Below are 22,360 nucleotides of genomic sequence, written 5' to 3' on the forward strand. Positions count from 1 at the left end.
TATCCAAAAGTTTGATTAAACTTAAACTGAACCAAATTCGATATAAAGCATCTGTACCAGCCTGAGCTTCTGCCACTTAGCGCTGCTGATAAAAACAGAAGCTACAGACAGATGTATAACAGCCGGGCCTTAGGGCAAAACAAACAGTCAGTGTGTTTGTGTTAATGGGCACGAACTGTGATTTTTGTCCGTGTCAGTAAGCATTTACAGTCATGGTACTAAGGACATATAACACCTCCCTAAGGTTTTACATATCGGGATGTAAATGAAGTCATCTGGTCCTCAGCAGGTCTTATTCAAATATAGCCTCAGATAATCATGACATTTTACACAGTCACTATCATAGAACAGCAGCTAAGCCAACATGCAGAGACAGTCTGAAAAGCGAAATGACAGAAACAACCAGGGGCTGGACTCGGTCTTTCACACTCTGCTTCTGCATTTTGTTAAATAAATAATGACTAACATGACACACCAACATGTATTATGTTGTTGTCCATCTCAGGTTGTATTTACTTAATTTAAAGACCATATTTATTTTTGTTCTGACATGTGAGACTTTGCGTTTTAACCCAGTTACTTTTTTCTAAAAGTGACCTAATGGGTTTTTAATTTGTGAAGTATGTTTTAGTTCAGATAGTCGAAAAACTCTCCCACAATGCATAGCTGTGTAGCTGTTAAACTCCTCCTTCTTCCGGGTTTACTAACGCCGTCTCCACGTGAGATACACTTCCAGTGCAGTAATGTCAACAAACCCCACGGTTCCGAATGGCGCGGAGGACGAGGAGTTCCGAGTGTTCGTGGCTCTCCACAGCGCAGCGCTCCAGGCTTCAGCTATCCCTCCGGTCTACTGGAGGAGCCTGCACCACAAGATCACCAGCGAGGTGTGCTCTGACATCACGAAGCACTGAAACACATGTTCAGTCCTAATAACTGTTTGTTTACTGTTGCAGAAAAAGCTGCTGCTGACATTTCATACACGCTGAGATGCAGCACCTTGGCGTGCACACATTAAAAGACATTCTCCCAGCAGGCCCCTTCATGCCATGTCTGTTTCCGTAGATTTATGATGCCGGGGAAGTTTTCGGAATAATGCAGTTCCAACAAGAAGATGAAGATGAGGGGGAGGGAGATGAAGAAAACGGAGAGGAGAAGAAGAAGGACAATCCTGGAGATGAGATCAGATGTAAAGTGGTTGTAACCCGGGAGAGTGGTCTGCAAGCCTCGGAGCCGACCAGGTGAGGGCGCCAAACGATAACTCTTCTTCCACTGATTGCATGTTTGTCTTTGTGCTCCTTGGAGAGGAAAGGAATGCTACGACCTTAACATTTAAGTGTTTAAATGTCTTATTTATGTCACTATATACGACTGCAGACTGCACGTCAAAGGTGCGGGCTGCACTTTAGTTGTATTTATATAATGTGTTTAAATACAGGCCTTTTATATTAAAAGTTAAAGACCCTCCAATAGTACAGAGAAAACCTGAGAAACCCTTTGGGAATAGCGGGAAGGAAAAACTCCTTTTTAACCGGAAGAAGCCTCCAGCAGGACCCGGCTCAAGGAGGGGCGGGGCCATCTGCTGCGACCAATTGGTCTGATGGGAGGGGACAATTGAGCAAGAGGACCAGACAATAATAACGAATGATTAACTAATGATGTGGTGTATAAACAAAAACAGTATTTTTTTTTTTATTTGATTTCAAACTAAAACTTTTTTACATTTTGTTTCACTTTTTAGCTCAGTTTTTGTTAACTATAATAGCCGTGCCCGTGATAAGGACATAGCTATGATGATCTCCAGCCTCCAACTAACAAATCAACAAAGTAAAAGATAAATTATTTAACAGAAAATTGCTTTTCCTCTCCTCTTGGATGTTACATCATACTTTTTCATATTTGATATTTTGAGATGCTTTGATTCTGCTCCTCCAAAGCTGTGCCAAAGTCCAGGTATCTGGTATATTTATATGAGCTGAGTACTGTTTTGCTTCATATTTCCAAACTGTTAATCCTTGAACAGGTAGTTAGAGGAAGTGGATGGGGTGATGTTCAGAATAGCTGAAATTATTCAGTTGTCTTACCTCATGGTGAACAAGAATAACTGGATAGTTGTTTGTTGTGTTATTGCTGTGAACATTGAAATCCTGACCCTGTCCTTTACTGTTTTGTATTTATATAAACAAAATGACACAGAAAACCTTAAATTCATTAACATTATAACAAAATAGTGAGAAGAGAACATCGTTAACAACTGGAATTCTTAAGAAAACCATGGAAATCCCTTTAACCCTTGGTTGTAACTACATTTCATTTTCCGAGCTAAAATGAACTATTGCTTTAGTGACAAGGTTAAAGGTTCATCCAGTAATATTTCATAGACTACAAATGATTAATAAAAGTGCCCTGCAGGTCAGGGTGTCAGCTTGAAGGAATCCAGGGGGAGAGCAGCTGCAGCTTAGTCATATTACACCGCCACAGAAATATTTAACTGCATCGTTTCTGGGCAAATTTCCTGCTGCTACTTTCCATCAGCGCTTTCTTTATGTGAATAAAGAGATTTTTAAGATTTTATTAATCGTCAGCATTTTAAAGCTCTTTAAAGGTAATTTTCCAAACGAACATCTAGCGTGAGATTGTCTCCATATTCCTGCAGCGTTTTCCTGGTGGATCACGCGTGGACGTACCGCGTGGATCATGCCCGGCAGCAGCTGGAACAGATCCCAGGCCTGTTGCCCAGAATGGCGGCCCTTATGGGGCTGGACTTCCATGGTGAGGTCCCCGACCCTGACACGGTGGAGCTGGTGATGGAGCGCATGTGGAAGTACAACCAGACTTATCAGCTCTCTCAGGGGGTGTGTGAGAAAACACTGCTCTTATCACTTAGATATGTACTACACATGATTCTCCTAATACTGTATATTAGATGATTGTGGAGCTACTATAGGAACCATGATGTGAAACTTATTTCAGTATAAAGCAGCTAATGTGTAACACAAACCTGCTGAACGCTTGTCCTTACGAGGGCTGCGCACACTTTGAACAAAAGGGAGTTTGTGATAATAATGACCCGAAAGCCAGAACCTGACCCTCCTCTGCCTCACTTCCTCCCGTGTTTTCCTGTGCAGTCCCCAGAGGACAAGGTTCCCGTGTGGTACGTCATGGATGAGTTTGGCTCTCAGGTGCGGCACTCTGATCAACCGACCTGCAGCATGGCTCCTTTCTTCTACGTGCAGGGCCAGTTAGCCTACACCGTGCTCTGGCCTCTGCAGGACCTGCACGAAGGAGGTGAAAGCGCACACAGCATACACGGAGCGATCACCATGTCACAATTCAGAAAATGAATACATCTGGTTGTCTTTGGATACAAGATACCTGAAATAGAGTTTCCCTGTTAAAACATGCAACATGATTGGATGACATAATGTTTTATTACATTATTATCCACAGATGAAGTTACCCGTGACTATACATATGGAGAGCCAGACCCTCTGGTGCGGCAGTGCCGCCTGTTACCATGGATACCTAGTGATCTAGAAGAGGTCAGCAGCGTCACAGCTGAGCCCCCGGACTCATTCTTTGAGGTGAGGAGTACCACATAAATTTATCAGCCTCAAGAATTCTATTAAACTTTATTCTCATCTCAAACTCAGATTCAGTCTTTTGGATTCTTGATAAAAAAAAAAGTCAAACAGTTCACAAAGTAGTAAATAATGTTAAATAAGTTTCACTAATAGGAGATTTAAATACGACAAAGTATTTTCATTCGGTACCTAAGGCACAGTCCAGTCACCCCTTCCTCATTTCCTAAATTATGATCCAACTGTGATTAACCACGTGTTTTTGAAAGGTGAGTTCAGTTTGATTAAATACACCCAGGCCTGATTACTGGCAGACCTGTTGAATTAAGAAGACATTTAAGTAGAACCAGAACATCTTCCTAACAGTAAAATATGGTGGTGGTAGTGTGATGGTCTGTGTGGCTGCCTGAGAACCTGCAGCACTTGCTGTGGTAAATGGAACCATGAATTCTGCCGTCTACCAAAACACCCTGAGGGAGAATATCCGGCCAGCTCTTTGTGACCTCGAGCTGATGCGCACTTGAGTTCTACAACAGGACAACAACCCAAAATACACCAGCAAGTCCACCTCTGAGTGGCTGAAGAAAAACAACATATAGACTTTAGAGGCGCGGTCAAAGTCCTGACCTGAATCCGACGGGCGAACAGCATAGTGAAGGACACTCTCCACCCCTCACATGCACCGTTCTCCCTCCTCCCATCTGGCAGAAGTTTTCGCAGCATCAAAACTGTAACGACCAGACACTGCAAGAGCTTTTCCCCCAAGCAGTCAGAGCCCTCAACTCACTACCACCAGACTGATAAACACAAACACCTTACAGTACTCACCAAAAGACTCAAACACAACACAAACTTCCACAAATGCACTACAAACTGGACCTGGGAACAATCTGCTTATTTGCACACTCAGTCACATAGTTACTGAACACATCTCAAATATATTTGCACATTTTGTCTCTTGCACGTCTTCGTCCGTTCTCGTCTAAAATATCCTGACTCATAACTTCAACCTTGTATTCAGTACCTGCTGCACAATCCACTCCATATTGTCTCTGTCCTGTCTGTGTTTATTACATAGATAAAGTTAGTAATAGTACCTTTTTATCACTTAATTTGACCCAAATTTAGCAAGTTATTATTTATGTGTAAATCCTAGTTTTATATCTCTTGGAGATATATTATTTATACTCATATAAATGCACCAGGGGTGAAACGCTGTATACTGTGTATATTGTTGTGTTGACAATAAAGTTCTTGAATCGTGAATCTTGAGATGCTGTGGCATGACCTGAAAAACCCTCCAGTGTGGCTGAATTACAACAATCCTGCAAAGATGAGTGGGCCCAGCTGGTTTCCCCTTAATAAGAAACATTTAAAACTGCATTTTTAAAGGAGGTGAAATCTTTGTCCTGGATTTAAATTTGTTTGATGATCTGAAACGTTTAAGTTTGACAAACATATGAAGTCAGGAACACTTTTTCCCACCACTGTATGTGATGTATCCACAGTCAATATCTGAGCTGAACTGAAGCCTAATTGTTGGGTCGTCTCTGTGTCTGCAGAACATTGCTCGGGAAAACAAGGAGCAGCTTCCCGTGGAAATACAGCCTTACACTGTTCCGAAGGACAAAGTCTATAAGTAAGTTTGTCACTGTTACAGAAATCTTTTTTATTATATTTACCTGTAGGGCCTTTCTGAGTTGGGCACTGACTTGCTGCAGACTTCTGTATTTGGATAATATAATAATGATAATGTGACACAGAGAAAGTGGATATCTGAATATGAAGGAGAAATACTGAGCTGGTCCACAGCTTCAGACGTTGCTTGTTCACGCCTGTTCATGTGTGTCAGGAAGGTCGCTGCCTGCCTCCACTCTCTCCCTCACTAAAGATAACACATTTACTTTGTTGGGAATTTGCAGGTCGAGATGATCTCCGTGTAGTGTTTGTCTGACTATAGATAATATTTTAATCTCTACCAACATAGAGGCCAGATTTCAGTGTGTGGTGGAATGTATCTGAATACATAGTTGGTGCTCAACTGAAATCTAAGGTGCATGTACAGGATTCATTGTTTCATGCTACGTCTACAGCTAGAAAAACTTTTCTGAATTTAAAGAAACTCAAAATAACTTCTGCTCAGGGTTTTATACAGCAAATCGCTTCATATCTGCTGTCGCTCTTCATCATGTCTCATTCAGTTTATATGTTGCTTTACATCAACATGAGTTCTCATTAGCTCAGTCTCATGTGAACTGAACCTGCTTTTTCCCTTTATGACGCTGTGTTTGTCAGTCACAGCATCACTTCTGTTATTCAAAATCACAGTCACATTGGACTCTGGTGCCTTTCTCACACACACACACACACACACACACACACACACACACACACACACACACACACACACACACACACAGAGTCTGCTGTGCTCTCATTCACAGAGGGAGCCGAGGACACACTGTAGTCAAAAGAATGCTTCGGGAATCTGGGTGAAAAAGTCAGGCGTTCATTACTCAAACATGATTTTCTTACTCATCCTGGTGATTAGATCTGGTCTTGATTATACTTTGAATTAGAATTAAATATGTTGAACTATTAGCAAAGTCACTGCTAAGTAAACTCTACTTTAGCGCTCTGTGTCACCGTCCCCATAAAAAGGCTGGATGTTTAATCCTTTTCCTCCACTTGTGGGTAAAGATAAGCTGGAAGAGATCAATCTCTTTGAGATCGTATATATCAGATGAAGCCGATTAAACATATACAAGAGTATACAATGAGACTGACTGGATGTTATATTTTAAACCAGACTGTTAACCAAAAACAGCTTCTTGGTTTTTCGTCTCTCCATCGAACACATCAGTCTATTTTTGCTGCGGACATAGTGACAGGGTTCGTGCTTCGGTAAGAAGAACAGTTTGTGTTTGTGTTGTGATGCACATGTAATAACCCAGTGGTTCCCAAACCATGAATGGAGATTTTTTAAAACTCCTTTTTTGCATTTAGTGTGGACGATAAAATATTTGCCTTTTTCCACATCACGCTGTGGCCACGTTATTGTTTACATGAGATGAACTGCAGAATGGCAGATAGAGACAAAATCCTGTTAATCTGACTGTCTGCAGGCTTTACACGCTTACATACACAAACAGTTACTGTCTATTTACAAAGGCAGAGGCGTCACGGTGCCATTATTTTACGTGTAGTTGTTTTTTCCTGTGTAATAATATTTAACATTGCTGTCAATACTTTTTTCAAAATCGCCTCTCTGTGCAAAATGGGTTCAAAAACATAAACAGCTGTAGGATCCTGTTCGTCCGTGATTTAGACAGGGGAACAAATCGTGGCAGGATCAGCCTGATGTTATTTGTATCCAGCTGTAACTTTACTGTATAAAGAGCAAACATCTCCAAAATGTCAGGAGCAGTTAGTCATTACAACAAGTGTTTGTGAACTAAAAATCAAGAATGTGGGATCCTGTTCATCCGTGATTTGAACAGCCCAGTGCGTGCTAGCAGTGTCCAAGCGTTTTTTTTCCCTTTTCATACGGCGCCCGCCCCCTGCAATGGCCCTGCGCCCCCCCTAGGCGGCGGCCCCACACTTTGGGAAGCTCTGTATTAAGCTGTTAGGTTGTAAACTGTCTGGATGAGAACAGACATTCCTTTATTGCATAAAATACATATAATCGTGTTAGCTGATTGTGCCACTCGCTACATACAAGGAAAAATCTGTTTTTGACTCCGCAGACATCTGACTCAAACAGGCTTTCCTTCATACAGTCTTCATTTACAAAGTGCTTTACAAATCCAAACATTACAGCTAGCAGGTGTATTTTCCCGTTTCAGTATAGCTAACCAAACAACGAGGAGCCACCAGAGACTGATTTTTAGTTTACGTCCCTTCGCTTTCCCTGAGTTATTGGGTTTGTTACCAATTACCTAACATAAACTAATGCAAGTCTACTGATCGCAACCAACCAACCCATGATGTCACATAATATACTGACACAAGATGGCGCTAAACATGTTTTCAAACTTTAAGCCCTAATTTCTTAAATCCAGCGTCACAGACAGTCTGTTTTTGAGAGCAGCGCTCAGTTTATAGATAAAGAGTTTCATGTCCACTTTAAGTGCTAATTAAAAAGCTCAACAAAAAGAGTTTTTTGTTATTGTTTTGTTCATTTGTTTCCAGGGTTTACTCTGAAATGTCACAAGTAACAAACAACCTTAGCCACCCTCGGTTCCAGCTGATAGAGGATGAGGACGAGGCAGATATCATTTGGCGCTATAATCACATCAAAGACTACAGGTGAGCAAGCGAAGCTGCATTCATAACTCGGTGACATTATGGAGCTAGACAGACATGATTTCTTCATAAGTGACTGTTTCATACATGGTAGCTGTTGGATTAAAAAAACATGTGCTCAAGGAAACCAGGAAACACCTATTTCTGCAGAGTCACAGCACACAGGTCCTTGGGGCCTTATACACTAGGCTACAGAATTCAGTGAATTGTGCATAATTCTTATGCACTAAGTATAGTGCTTTTCTGATCATTGTGTCAGTAGGTTGTATTCAGTGAACACAAAACCATCACAGTTGGTACTGGTTGGCGAGTAACCTTCTTTAATAGTAATAAATCACACAGCAATAGTACATTCATGTAGCATGACAATATATTAAGTAATCCAAAGTATTCAGAATACGTTACTCTCATTGAGTAACGTAATGGAATACCTTACAAAATAAATGTTGGGCCATGTAATCTGTAATCTGTAGTGGGATACATTTTAAAAATAACCTTCCCAACACTGGTGATGTCCATGGGTCACGTTGCAAAGGGTTTTCATTCAAGCATTTTAGATATTTTTCAGTTTGAAGTTATTTTAGTTTGCCAACTTATTTTTGAGCTTCTGAAAACGAATATGACTGTGTGTCAAAACGGCTAAACACCTGAACGTTTGTTAAACTCTTCAAAATAACACTGAAAGTCTGCACATCAGTCACATTTTGATTGTTTGATTCATGTTTGTGGTGAACAGATTTATTTATATAGCGCCCTAAGGTGCTTAATATTGTAATGTAAAGATCCAACAATAATAGAGATCAGTTGTCCAAAAGGTATGATCCTGGCTGTGTTATAATATTATTATATGTTAACTCACAGTTTGTGTATTCTGTTGGTGTGTGTGTGTGTTGAGTGACTAATAGAAAGACTTTATTAGACTTTATTTCAAAGCTAACACTGATCTTGACCAACTGTCAGGCAGGAATTATGAAAACAGGCTTTATTGTGTGTGAATGCCAAGAACATGTTTTTTTGTGTGACTTAATAAGTAAATAATTAATAATAAACTCTGTATGTTTGTTGCTAGGCTGCGCTACATTGTTGCATAAACATCCTAATCTCAGCTTTAATTGATTCCAACACAATTTTAAAAAGTGACCTGTTTTCATGCTGGGGAGGTATTTAAGTTCATAAATACCAGAAAGTTAAAAGAAGTCAGAGTTCATGAGTTAATCTCAAACTCAAACATCGGATTATTCTAAGTCTATCAGCAAAGTTATGTTGACACTTGATAAAGCAGCTATGAACCAGCGTTAGGTGAGGTTGCTGTTGGACTGTCTGAAAGGTTAAGTATCATGTTTTGATTTGGCAGCAAACTCAGTGTGGAGCGGCCTCATGTGTTGCTGAACCAGTTTCCCTGTGAGAGCATCATCACGGTGAAGGACTGCCTGGCTGCTGTGGCTCGCAGGGTGAAAGGCAGCCCAGGACCCGACTGGTTACCGCAGACCTTCAACCTACAGACAGAGCTGCCACAGTTCATCAAGCATTACCAGCAACAAAGGTTGGGATTCTGATTTTGTTTGTTTCTAGTCATCTCTAGTTTTTATGACGAATAATAAAAGGAAGGAAGAACTTAACCGCAGTGTTTCACACAGACACCCTGAATAGTATACAGAAACATCTGTGCTGAGTATGGCCTGGAAGTCCTGAGGTCAAAAAGGGACACGCTCCCCTAGGGTGCTTGAGAATGACCGAGCTAAGATCCTGTGGGACTTCCAGATACAGACAAAGTGGTGATGGCTAACATAGTGATGCTGGACAAGCAGAGGAAGACGGTCGTAGTTGTTATCAAATGGCAGCAATATCAGGAAAAAGGAGCACGAGAAGCTTGAGAAGTGCTGAAAGAAGGGAACTGGAAGCTGTACATGTGGGTCACCAGCAACCAAGTATAATCCAGGCTATACTGTAACAGCTTCTGGTAGAGGCAGTGTGATGGTGAGATATCGACCTACTGCCACAGTCTGGGACTGAACTTAAACCCCACCCTGTGTTGTCATCTTTATCAGAGATTAGAGGATGGAAGGGCCTGCCTGCAGTCCCGACCTCCGTCCCATTAAACACTTACAGGGTCTGCTTGGGCATGTTGTGACAAATGCAGATTGAAGGGTGGGATCCCACAACAGTGTGTGACCGTCCTGGTGAACAGGAGAGATCCAGTCTGTGGCTTGGTATGGTTCTTCCACATGTTTATTAATGTTTTAAGGTCTTTACAATGTAAAGCGCCTTGAGGCGACTGCTGTTGTGATTTGGTGCTATATAAATAAAATGGAATTGAATTGTAAAATAATACACTTTATATTTCTTCTTTCTTCAGACTTCAATCATTAATTTAATAAACAGCAGCAAGCAAAAGTCAATAGCAGCTTAAGCTGTTTGGCATCAGCAGAGATTTTAAAGGGAACAACCCACGAATGCAAGTGTGGACCATAAACAGGCAGTGTTACAATGAAGAAATAATTGAAGTTTCCTTTTATGTATTTATTATTGTTATTATCATTATTAACTGGATAATTAAAAGTTGCCTTATATTTTTCAGGGGAGAAGATAACCACTGGATCTGTAAGCCTTGGAATTTAGCTCGTGGACTAGACACACACATAACCAACAACCTGGATTACATAATCAGGCAGCGAGAGAGTACACCAAAGGTGATGGCACACATGCACAGAAACCAAGAATGACACTTATATAAACTTATACAGTGGGGCAAAAAAGTATTTAGTCAGCCACCGATTGTGCAAGTTCCCCCACCTAAAATGATGACAGAGGTCAGTAATTTGCACCAGAGGTACACTTCAACTGTGAGAGACAGAATGTGAAAAAAAAATCCATGAATCACGGATCGAGGGAGATTATCAGTGGTCTTGTATGTCTTCCATTTTCTGATGATTGCTCCCACAGTTGATTTTTTCACACCAAGCTGCTTGCCTATTGTAGATTCACTCTTCCCAGTCTGGTGCAGGTCTACAATACTTTTCCTGGTGTCCTTCGAAAGCTCTTTGGTCTCGGCCATGGCGGAGTTTGGAGTCTGACTGTTTGAGGCTGTGGACAGGTGTCTTTTATACAGATGATGAGTTCAAACAGGTGCCATTCATACAGGTAACGAGTGGGGGACAGAAAAGCTTCTTACAGAAGACGTTACAGGTCTGTGAGAGCCAGAGATTTTCCTTGTTTGAGGTGACCAAATACTTATTTTCCACCCTGATTTACCAATAAATTCTTTACAAATCCTACCATGTGGATTCATGGATTTTTTTTTCACATTCTGTCTCTCACAGTTGAAGTGTACCTCTGGTGCAAATTACTGACCTCTGTCATCATTTTAAGTGGGGGAACTTGCACAATCGGTGGCTGACTAAATACTTTTTTGCCCCACTGTATATGTATGTGTATGTGTTCAGAAAGGGCCTTCTGTATCACTTTCCAAACCGCTTCCACTTGACCTCAGTGGTGGATGAGGTCAAAGAAAGATGGGTAGAAGACTTGATAATTAATTAGGAAACGAGAAGAGCAGTGTGATGAGAGTGACCATAAACTAGTCTTACACCCTGGACAGGTCGCTGGCCTGTCGCAGGGCTAACACAGAGTTACAGACAACCAGTCACAATGACATTCACACATCAGAATTATGCATGATTAGCTGTTATTAACTACTATTGTTAACTTCATTAACTAATAGATATTCTCATTTTATAACACTGCATTACTTTACAAAAATAATACAGTAATTCTAGAACAGTTCATCTGCTAATAAGGTTTGATTTGATCCCATCTGCTCCCGTGGTGCATGCCAAATATCTCTGGGCAAGATTAACCCCCAAGCTGCTCTCTGACGCGTCCATCGGGTATGAGTGCGAGAGTGTGAATGTTAGATTAGCACAGAAAACAGTGATCAGGTAGAAAGGTGCTGTATAGGGACCACTCCATTTAACCACATAAGACATATATGATGCTATCCTTTCTATCTGTAACTCATATATTTATATTTACTGTTATCAGAACACAGGATCGATACGCTAAGGTAAAACAAATTTCCATCACAGAAATCTTCAAAGGGATACAGAGTTGCAGACTCCGTGCTGCATGACTTTAAGATTCACACGGTGTCAGGACTGTAAAGCTCACAGTTGTCAAAGGAGCTTGCAAAGAAAAGCGTCTGGACTTCTTTAGCCCTTGTGTTGTCCACGGGTCATTTTTGTCCTCTAAAGAAATCTTTTGCTATCAAAAATGTATTTGTTATTCATCAAATGGGCTGAAAATAACAGAAGTTATTCATTACTATACTATGAATGATTGGAATAAGTTTCAAGTAATTTATTTATGTGGTTTTTATTGAATTTTATAACGTTGTTGGCCCTCGTGGACAAAAATGACCCCAAAGTACAAAGTGTTGCAAAGAGCCGTATTTTCACACCATACTGTTTTCAAACATCTTTGATCTTGGATCACTGATGTGTGGGGTCAAGCACTGGTCATAACAACCACAACAGGCAGCACAATGAGGAGGCAGGTGCTCTATATTCAATGAAATTTTATTTATACAGCGCCAAATCACAACAACAGCCGCATCAAAGTGTTTCGTATTGTAAGGTAGACTCTACAATAATACATACACAGAAAGTATCCTCAAAAGCCTCCATTGCACTGGAGATTTGCATACTTTGATGAGCATACTTTTTTTTACCATGTTGTGCAAAGCAATGACCAGTAGGACAAAGCACATATTGTCCTCTAGTATAATGAGGAGGGAGAATCAATGTTCAGGAAGATCCAGGGTTAGAAGATATAGAAAATATTGTCAATATTTAGAGCACATGCTACCCTTTCTCTGAAAAAGCACATCAGCCACCTGCAGAAGTGGAAGAAGGCTATGAAGTGAAGAAAAGTGATGAAGAATCTGAACTATGTTCAAGTAGGTTCTCAGGCATCCAGGACATGGTAGTCTGAGGAGCTTGGAGAGAAAGTGACTGGGCTTCTTGAAGTTTCTTGAATTTTCAGAATGTGAAACTGAAATAGAAGATGTGTCAGAGGACTACACATCATCCATTTCAATTATGATGAAGACAAAGAATCAAGCAGGAAAGAGGAATCAGCTGAGACAGAGGAATATTTGCAGTAACGTGAGGAAACACTGATCTGGTCTTCTAACCTTCCCAGTGACAGACGATGCCTGACTCTCTCATGTGCCTCAGAGAAAGATGATCTACCACAGTCCAAGCACATGTGCCAGGTCCCATACTCCTTCAGTGGCTTTTCTACTCGAGTACTGAAAGCATTATACACAGTGTATTCTGCTTGTATTCTGCTTTTTAACGTTCACATGCCAATGGATGCATCAGAGACCAAGTTGGGGTTCAGTAACTTGCCCAAGGACACCTTGGTAAGAACTCCAGACTAGAGCACACAGAGATTGAACCAACAACCATCCAATTAGCAGATGACCTGCTCTACAGCCAACTCAATGATGAACAAGGAGGGACAACAAGAGAGGAAGAAAAATGGACCGAATGCAGCTGTAGGCATATGTGGGTGTGTTGATTCTTACTGCCGTGCATCCAGTAGAGTCGCTACGGCCAGTTTATGACATCCTGAGTCTGGTAGAGAAGTTTTCATGCTGACACAAGATTAATCATAGAAGCACAAAAAGGACATAATTTCTTGATAAAGACACAATAGATGATCGTCGTTCATGACACAAACGTGCTCCCATTTGAGGTGTATGATGTGTGTTGGTGTTGACTTGACTTGAAACACAAGTGGGTGTTCCTCCTGCTGTGATGTAAGATCCTGGTACTGATGTGACTGTATGAGCACCAAGTCCCCTTCAGAGGACTCTGTCCCCTCCAACAGAACATCCAAGTGTTGATACTAGTAGTTAAACATATGCCGTTTTATGACCAGTAGTCAATGTAGTAAATTAGCTTAACAGCTGTAGGCCATATATTATCCTTTAGTTCTAATGGTGTGCTATGTATGTAGTTTAGTCTCTATTATACTCTTGAATAAAAGAAACATAATCATTTGTAGTTCATTAGACAAAGTGTGCATTACTCTGTATCCTTGATCAGCTGTGAATGTCTGACACTGTTTTCTTGAGATGTTTTATTGCTGAATCATGTGAAGAAGGCTGTAAGAGGGAGACTAGGTGTCTGGGCAGAAGAGATAAAACCACATTCCTTACCCCCCTTCCTGCTTTACACAGAAAGACAGGGAGGCAAGGTCAGGAGCCAGGCTCGCTAAGAATTAGAAAAACATGTGAAGATGCAGCTTTTATGACAAAGATGGGGGCTGTGACTAGCTATAAAAGTCTGTGAAAGTGGCTACCATTTTGAGACATGCTGTCGAACCTCTGCAGGCATCTCTCCCGTCCGGACGTTGTAATGCTCTGACTGTTGAATTGTATGGAAATAAATGATTGTTGATTGAGCATTTATACACCGAGTATTGTCCTTCCTTCAGCCCAAAGATTCAAAGAATTGGGAGATTTCAACACAAGTAAACCAGGGAACTTTGAGACAAAAACATGGGCAGCATGTGATGCAGGTCCAGCTGTACATGGAACATGCTCGTGTGCGATGGCAAACCGTCTGTCCTGCAGTCAGGACACGAGTTGTCCCTAACATTGCAGGTTTCCAAAAGAAAACAATCACCTGTAACAGCTTGTTTACTGTATATGCCCCTTGGCCTGCAACTGCAGAAAGAATGCTGTCCATGATGGGACCAGTGCAGAGGAATAAACCTGAGCTTCCTCCTGCACTTGGGTCAAATATGGACACGCCTTTGTCCTCATGAAAGTTTGCCTTCACTCAGACTCATGCCCTCCTACCATGCCAAAATATAGAAAACTGTCAGGCAATGAGTTGGAATAAAGTTGAATAAAACCTTGAAACACAGAGATGGATGATATTTTATACTTGTTGCTTCAAAGCAAACGGGGTCATTTTTGAGCCCTGAGGACCACAGGTGTGATTATGTGCTGCCATTTAAAATTTATAAATGGTTCAAAAAAAGAATTCTCACTAAAGTTCAACATACAGCACTCTGTATGTTGAACTTTAGTGAGAATTCTTTTTTTAATTTTTTTTTAAATTTTTTTTTAAATATTTAATTTAATTAAATATTTAATTTTCTTGTTTTATTTTCGCTAAAAAACAGGGTGTATTTTTTGTAAACAAGGTCTGGTAGCCCTAAAATGTAAAATGTTGGGTAAATTTTGTGTTAATGTGTTGGTCTTAAGTAAAACTAAGGTGTAACACTGAATTGATTGACAATTTATACTTTATACTTTAAAAAACAGTCAAATGAAGTGGAGACACTTTTGACCCCTGATGGCTCGCATTGTATGCAAATCGGGAGGACATCACAAGGGTTAAGTTGCTTGAAGACGTTTCACCTTCATCCGAGAAGCTTCTTCAGTTCTAAGGTCAAATGGTGGAGAGTCCCAGATATAAACCTAGTGGGAGTGACCCCCCACAGAGGGACAAAAGGACCCCCTGATGATCCTCTAATCGCCTGAGCCAAGGTGGGAAACTGGGCGTGGGTCCCAATCAGCCAGAGTTTCGGGTGTGTTCATTGTGAAACCTGGCCCCACCTTATCATGCGAATTCCTGAGGTCAGATGGCCCAGGATGTGAGTGGGCGTTAAGGCGTCTGGGAAGGGATCTCAAAACTGGATTATAGATGGCAGAGAGTTGGTGTCGTAAACCCCCGCCTCTGTTCAAAGATGGTCGCTCACAGTGGACATAGATGCTTCTTTCACTCCTCTTTCAAACCATCTGTCCTTTCTGTCCAAAATGTGAACATTGGCATCCTCGAAAGAGTGACCTTTATCCTGTCATGACCTGGATGACTGAGAACCTTCACAGACAAAGCTCACAGTTGTTTTCATGTTCCAGGTGGTGTGCAAGTATCTCGAAGATCCAGTCCTGTTCAACAGGGAGGAAGTGGGAATGGTGAAGTTTGACATTCGCTACATGTTGATGTTGCGTTCTGTGCAGCCTCTGCGTCTCTATGCCTATAATGTCTTCTGGCTGCGCTTTGCCAACAGGTAAGAAATGCATACATACAGAAAGAGTTCTTTCCTGTAGGGTACCTTTCTCTGCACAGTCTGATTCCTCAGACTTTGCTTAGTGTCCACAGATTATTAAGTATGGATGTAATCCATACTTAATAATCTGTGGACACTAAGCAAAGCGAAGTCAGACAGGAAAAGGCAGATGATGGCTCACACTGCTTTTGTGGCACTCATTAGTTTGTTTGTTCTTGTTCCATTTGATGTAAAAAATAACAGCACAATTTAATTAAATATATCAAAAGTTAACATAGAAGTTACAAACCAACCAAAACTAGCAAAATAATGTTTCTGTCTATTCTTTCATATTCAAAGATTGTCTTGTTTCTTATCCATCGATTGGCTCTTCACAAAGTTAAACCTGTTTGTTGTTAAACCTGGCAGTTTGTTGTTGCTCCTCCATCCTTGACCCTTTGCCGTGCTGGTGCTGATCTTTCGGTGTTTCTGCCTAGACCGTTCTCCTTGGACCATTTTGATGATTACCAAAAGCACTTCACTGTCATGAACTATGCCGAGGGGGTGGAGCTTAAGCAGGTATCTTCTCTATTTTAATTTGTATGTCTTGCCATAGCTGTTGTCGTCATCAAAGTCTAGTGATAACAGTTTGGATGGGTCCCTTTCGTAGGTGCACTATGATGAGTTCATCCCAATGTTTGAGAAGCAGTACCCACAGCATCCATGGAAAGAAGTGGAAGTGAGTGAAAATGTTAAGTGCTTTTCAGTTTAGGATGCTCTTTCTGAGAGTTTAGGGAAATGGTTTGTTTATAAGAAGTGATACCAAGCTGGTCACTGATGTTTTCAGTCATCAGTGGCATGTCAGCACAAATTATGATTCTTCCAGGAGTATCTAAAGCCCTCACACCACCTGTTGAATCTGCAGATTAGGTAGCAGCATCTGCACAGATTGTGAAGCACGTGTGACAGTATCTCTAAGGCCTTAATCCTAGTATGGTTATCGTACTCAAATCTGGGTTTCTGTCCATTTTTCTTTACAGGGAGAGTTATTTAAAGCTTTCAAGGAGCTCTTTGAGGCAGCCACTTCTAGACCGGCACCATATGGTATTTGTCCCTATCCTTCATCCCGGGCCATCTATGCTGTAGACCTCATGCTAAAGTGGAGTAGAGGACAAAATGGTGAGCATTGATCCTACTGATCATCAAAGCCAGTAACATTTGTTTGAGCCTCAGAGGAATGGCACCTTAACCACATTTGTTTCAAAGGCAAGCTCTCTTCATTTGACCTGGCTCATGTTTTTTCTTCTGTGACCTTTGGGAGCATCTCTCTACATTTATTTTGTCTCCCCAAATTCATTAACACAAGATTCTGTAACTTTGAGATTCTGCTTCAATCAAGGTTGAGAGGGCGGAGGAGAGGTTGCAAATTTGTCCCGTTATGCATTCCCAGGCAGAAAAGAATCACACAGACTCATTTAAAAGCTGTGCAAAGCATGTTTTACCATCATTCAACTTTCTGGAAAGCTCGGAGGAAATCCACACTGTACAAGTACAGATTGCAAGATAAAAAGGATCATCATGTACAGCAGCCCTGACAGTAGAAAAGAGGTTAAAGTGGGTTATAAGTTTAAATACTTAACAAGCAAGTTGCATTTTAGCAGCATCTCTTGCAGCAAACTGGCTCTCAGAACCACCGTCACAAGTTCAGATCAGGCTGGTGTCAGGCTGCATGAGAGGCATTTCCATCCTTCGCTCCACGTGTGAAGAAATCAGGATGTCAGTGACACAGGACGTTAGCTGTCCAATTCTGATACAAGGTTTTTTCTCTCTTAAATTATTTAGCTGCTTGGTAGACTCTTCCATGTGATTAACACTCTCCCTGATGCACAGCTAGAATTGAGTGAATGTCTGTATTTGTGTAGTAAATATGTAAAAGAGGTCGCTTTCACGACTAAATCAAAATGAGCCCTTGTAGTATCTATCAACATTTCAGAGGCCTTATTGAGCTCGAGGTCTTTTGAAGACAAAGGCTCAGAGTAAAACAGGGATTCATGAAAGTGACAGGAGAAGGGTACAGATTAAAGAAAAGAAACTCAAAACCCCAAACATGCAGACCCTACCCCAGAGTCTGAATCCTTGTAATCGTGCCTTGGTGCATCTGAACCAGAATAAAGTGTCTGTATCTAGACTTCAATTCAATTCAGTTTTATTTACACAGCGCCAAATCACAGCAGCAGTCGCCTCAAGGCGCTTTGTATTGTAAGGTAGACCCTACAATGATACATACAGAGAAAAACCCAACAATCACATGACCCTCTATGAGCAAGCACTTTGGTGACAGTGGGAAGGAAAAACTCCCTTTTAACAGGAAGAAACCTCCAGCAGAACCAGGCTCAGGGAGGGGCGGGGCCATCTGCTGTGATTGGTTGGGGTGAGAGAAGGACGACAGGATAAAGACATGCCATATTTTGCAGTTATTTTCTGCTTATCCAGTCTTCTTAAAATATGGCATCAAGAAATGTGTTTACTGTGAGCTTCAGAGAGCTTAATGAGACAGTGTCTTTGGAAAGTGTTTGGCTATTTCGGCCCATTTACAGTCTTTTTACAAAACTACACCTGTTGGCGGCACAACAGGTGTAGTTTTGTAACAAGACATTGCACATATCAGCTTATCAGACTAAAACTTTATTTACTGTGTGATCAGCCTGTGAATCGTTTATGTGTTCTCATCCTTCAGGTGAACGTATAATACAACCTCAGATCCTAGAGTTGAACTTCAGCCCAGACTGTGCCCGGGCCTGCCTCTACCACCCTGACTTCTACAACCACATGTTTCAGACGCTGTTCCTGGATCAGCCTGAGGAGTGCCCTGTCACGCAAATCATGTGATTAACCGAACATGATGGAGGAGTGTCTTTAGTTTATGTTTTCATGCTTCAAGTTGCTGAAATCTTCCCCTTATCCATCTGCGCTGCATAGGTTTGGTGGAACTCCCTGTATGCGAGATAGCAACTGTGCATACTCTGCTGGTTGTGTGCTCGTAGAGTCGTATAGAGGAACACCTTGTCAACTCTGTGTTGCACAGTGAGATTAAAAATGGATAAACTTCAGTTTCTGTTAATGATTTCTCTTGATGTTCTCTCTCAGGCTTCTCAGAGAGTATAAATGTAATCTCTTTAGTTTCACTGTTCATTAAAGCCATATTGTACTCTTTCATCTGTGTCATTATAATTACTTTTTCTTTCTTTTGCTGTATGTTTCCTCATGCACACACGGCTGACATTGTTCTGCAGTTCCTGCAGACAGTAGCTCAGAAGACGTCACACATATACTGCATACAAAAAATGAAAGATATAGTTCGAAACTCCATCAAAGAAAAAATCCTACTGGACATGTGATATGTGTTGATGCAGGCCCTATTAGGATCCCAGAAAGTTGATTCTGTTTATCTGGATGCAGCGTGTTCAGTGGGAGAAATGTTTCGTCCCAAGTGACTTTTTTTAGTCTCAGGCTGAGACTGTGAAATTGCCATCAGTAATGGGAGCACCAACTGGGTGAATCAGGTCATAAAACCTGTTTTCATTCTATGCTGTAGTGTTGTAAATAGACAAATTAGAAAAGTGTAACATCATAATTCTAGAAAATAACCAAAAATATGCTGTTATTACAACTATGGTTATTTTAGGGGTGCTCTGATGATACCTAAGCACCCCCAAATGGGTCTAAATTGGCTATGTGTCAGTATAATACAACACCGACTGAACACCATCCCCAAAGATACAGCAGCCAGTGGATTGCTGTGTTTTATTCATCGGGGGAACCAAACAGCCTCTGGCTAAGAGGATGACACACCACAGAAGAGCTAACTCATCAGGCCAGGGCCCTATTTCAGAAAGCCGGTTTAGAAAACTCAGAGTGAAAAACGATACTCAGGGTTGAGTAACCCCGAACTGTCCAACTCGGAATATTCGGTTTCAGAAAGGCTGATAACAAGTAGTTCAATCAACGCAGAGTTGCTTTAACCCCAAGTGAAGCGCGCGCACGAGGATACATAAAGCCCTGATTAGTGGAGCACAGATTAAGCGAGTCACCATGGAGACGGAGGGAAAGAAGGCGCGGTCAATGTATTTTACAGCGCTTGAGGCCGAAATTCTGATGGCAGCATATGCCGATAACATGCAAATTTTGCAGAAAAAAAGTAACACAGCCTCAGCTGCAAAAGAAAGGGAGCATGCATGGCAAAACAAAGCCGACAGAGTCAATGCATGAGTGTTAATTTAAACATTGATCTAGGGATTTCCACCCATTTAAAACGTTATTTTATTATATTTTATTTTATTTTTTATTTTATACATTTTATTTTGTGATGTGATGTGAGCGCAGGTGCAACCCAACAGGCCCCAAACGTTCCTGGCAGCAAGTAAAAATGAAATATAAAAATATAGTCCAAACAGGTAAGGTGTAATTGTATTATGAGCCATAGTGCTTGGTCTGTTTGTCCCATGTAAATCAATTGCAGTTAGAGGCTACATTAATTTCCCCTCTGTAAGCACTTATTGAAATTATCTGAGCACATTACAAGTACATATTTGCTTACTCTGTATGCTCAAATGTGACCCGTTATAGCCAACAGAAAAAAAGCGGAGGCCCGAAAAACAGGTGGGGGTCCTCCACCACCACCACTCACAGAGCCTGGCCACTTGGCTTCCACATTTGTGATAATGTTGGCAGCATCACATATGATCTTCACAGTGCAGAGAACACAAATTAGCATCCATTACTATAATGAAATAATTTGTTAGTTTGAAATGCTACAGGGAACTATGTACCTGTACATTAATGCTGTGGAAAGACTTCCTGTTCACATAGTCTCCTTCATTTACTGAAGGAGCAATGATTGGAATGTGAGTGCCATCTATACAGCCAATCACGCCTGGGAACCATGAAAATAAATGTAAAATTTAAGTAGTAGTTCAAGTATCTCCACATCATGAATTAAGTTTTGTTCATCCTGATACCTGCAATTTTGTGGAATCCCTCTTTGATAAATCTTATGGGTCTGTGACCGGGGAACACCACAGACGAGTACAGGAGACGTTTCAGTGCAACTGTAACATTCCTGACTGCCCGACAGACGGTAGCCTTGGAAACGTGCTCAGCGTCACCAATATTATACAGAAAGCTCCCGTTTGCAAAAAACCGAAGTGCGATACAAATAATATGTACAGAACTGAGAGAATGTCCACGATGTGTCACATGAGCAATATTAGGCCTGAGGATGTTATTCAAATAAATTATAGATTGTGCTGAGAAACGGTGACGTTCACACAGGAAATCATCAGGAAATGATAAAATGTCCGAACGCGCTCTAATCACTCTCTCTCGGCGGAGAGCTCTGCGGAGAATTTGGGCTTCAACATCTACTGGCTCTTCAAGGAAGGGGCACGCCATGTCTGACACTTCCTACAGTCAGGTTTCCGACAAAGAGGCGGAGACAGTCAGGGTTAGTTGAAGTAAACCTGCTAGGGGGCAGGTTAGCTTCACGGAGTGTGTCGTCATAGTAACTCACTCAGGATTAATCTAAACTCGCTTTGTGAAACTGAAAACCCAGAGTTTTCGTTAACTCAGGGTATACTTACTCAGAGTTTGCACTAAACCGGCTTCCTGAAACAGGGCCCAGGACTCTGCAGTGTTTACACCTACACTCAGTGGCCAGTCTTTCAGTGATGAGGATGTACACATTCTGAACAGGCCTGGTTTGAGTCCAGGCTATCCTGAAATGTGAGGGGTAGAGTTGGTTGTAGCTCAGGAGGCAGAGCAGCATCTACTAATGCATGTTAGCTAAAAGTACTTCAGCCTAGAAAAAAAGCACTTGTATGAAAGGGTAAGTCGGGTTGCATAATGCCTTGAGTGCTCAGGTAGAGTAGAAAGCAGCAGTGAGTCTAATGTGTTAGGAATGATGGAAACAAAGTGGAAAGATGCTGCAGCAGAGGGTCCACTTTGTAGAAAAATGATAGTCAGTACTTTGTATGACACCCCCCCCCCCCCCCCCCCACACACACACACACACACACACACACACACACAGTCTTGATGCTTGCTCAGTCATCCAGGTAAGGAAATCCAAAAAAGCTGATTCTGTCGTTGTCAGTGGGAGAAAACACTACGTCCAAACGCTGTATGACTGACTTCTCCTACTGACGTCTGATATTCAATGTCCCAGAAGTTTTCTATAGGCCAGCTGAGTGTGAGGGGCAGTAACTGGTATCAGTTCCTTCATCCTCCATTACAGTTCACAACATATTACCACACACACTCACAGGCCCTTGAGGGGCCCCCCCAGAGGCTTGTGGGTGGGACTGCTGCAGTGGCCCCGTTCACCCCTTAACTGTTATCTGCCCTTCATTTTT

General features: G+C 41.5%; 1 protein-coding gene across 1 annotated transcript; it reads left to right on the forward strand.

Annotated features, from left to right (window-relative positions):
• The first annotated feature begins 688 nt into the window (after nucleotides 1-688).
• On the forward strand, nucleotides 689-19,164 carry ttll12 (tubulin tyrosine ligase-like family, member 12). Its single transcript, XM_004570878.5, has 14 exons — nucleotides 689-884; nucleotides 1,063-1,238; nucleotides 2,654-2,852; nucleotides 3,126-3,285; nucleotides 3,448-3,581; nucleotides 5,141-5,217; nucleotides 7,770-7,886; nucleotides 9,238-9,426; nucleotides 10,462-10,573; nucleotides 15,820-15,971; nucleotides 16,448-16,529; nucleotides 16,621-16,689; nucleotides 16,991-17,129; nucleotides 18,688-19,164. The coding sequence occupies exons 1-14, from the start codon at nucleotides 744-746 to the stop codon at nucleotides 18,837-18,839; spliced, it is 1,899 nt and encodes a 632-aa protein (XP_004570935.1). The 5' UTR covers nucleotides 689-743; the 3' UTR covers nucleotides 18,840-19,164.
• The last annotated feature ends 3,196 nt before the right edge of the window (nucleotides 19,165-22,360 follow it).

This window comes from Maylandia zebra, linkage group LG17, assembly GCF_041146795.1.
Source record: "Maylandia zebra isolate NMK-2024a linkage group LG17, Mzebra_GT3a, whole genome shotgun sequence".
In the NCBI taxonomy this organism is placed as follows: Eukaryota; Metazoa; Chordata; class Actinopteri; order Cichliformes; family Cichlidae; genus Maylandia; species Maylandia zebra.

Bases quoted from the DNA above. Each gene is read 5' to 3' on its own strand.
- ttll12 (XM_004570878.5), top strand. From the start codon at position 744: ATGTCAACAAACCCCACGGTTCCGAATGGCGCGGAGGACGAGGAGTTC. The intron at 5,218-7,769 runs GTAAGTTTGTCA...ATTTGTTTCCAG, and splicing joins CCGAAGGACAAAGTCTATAA to GGTTTACTCTGAAATGTCAC. The intron at 16,530-16,620 runs GTATCTTCTCTA...TCCCTTTCGTAG, and splicing joins AGGGGGTGGAGCTTAAGCAG to GTGCACTATGATGAGTTCAT.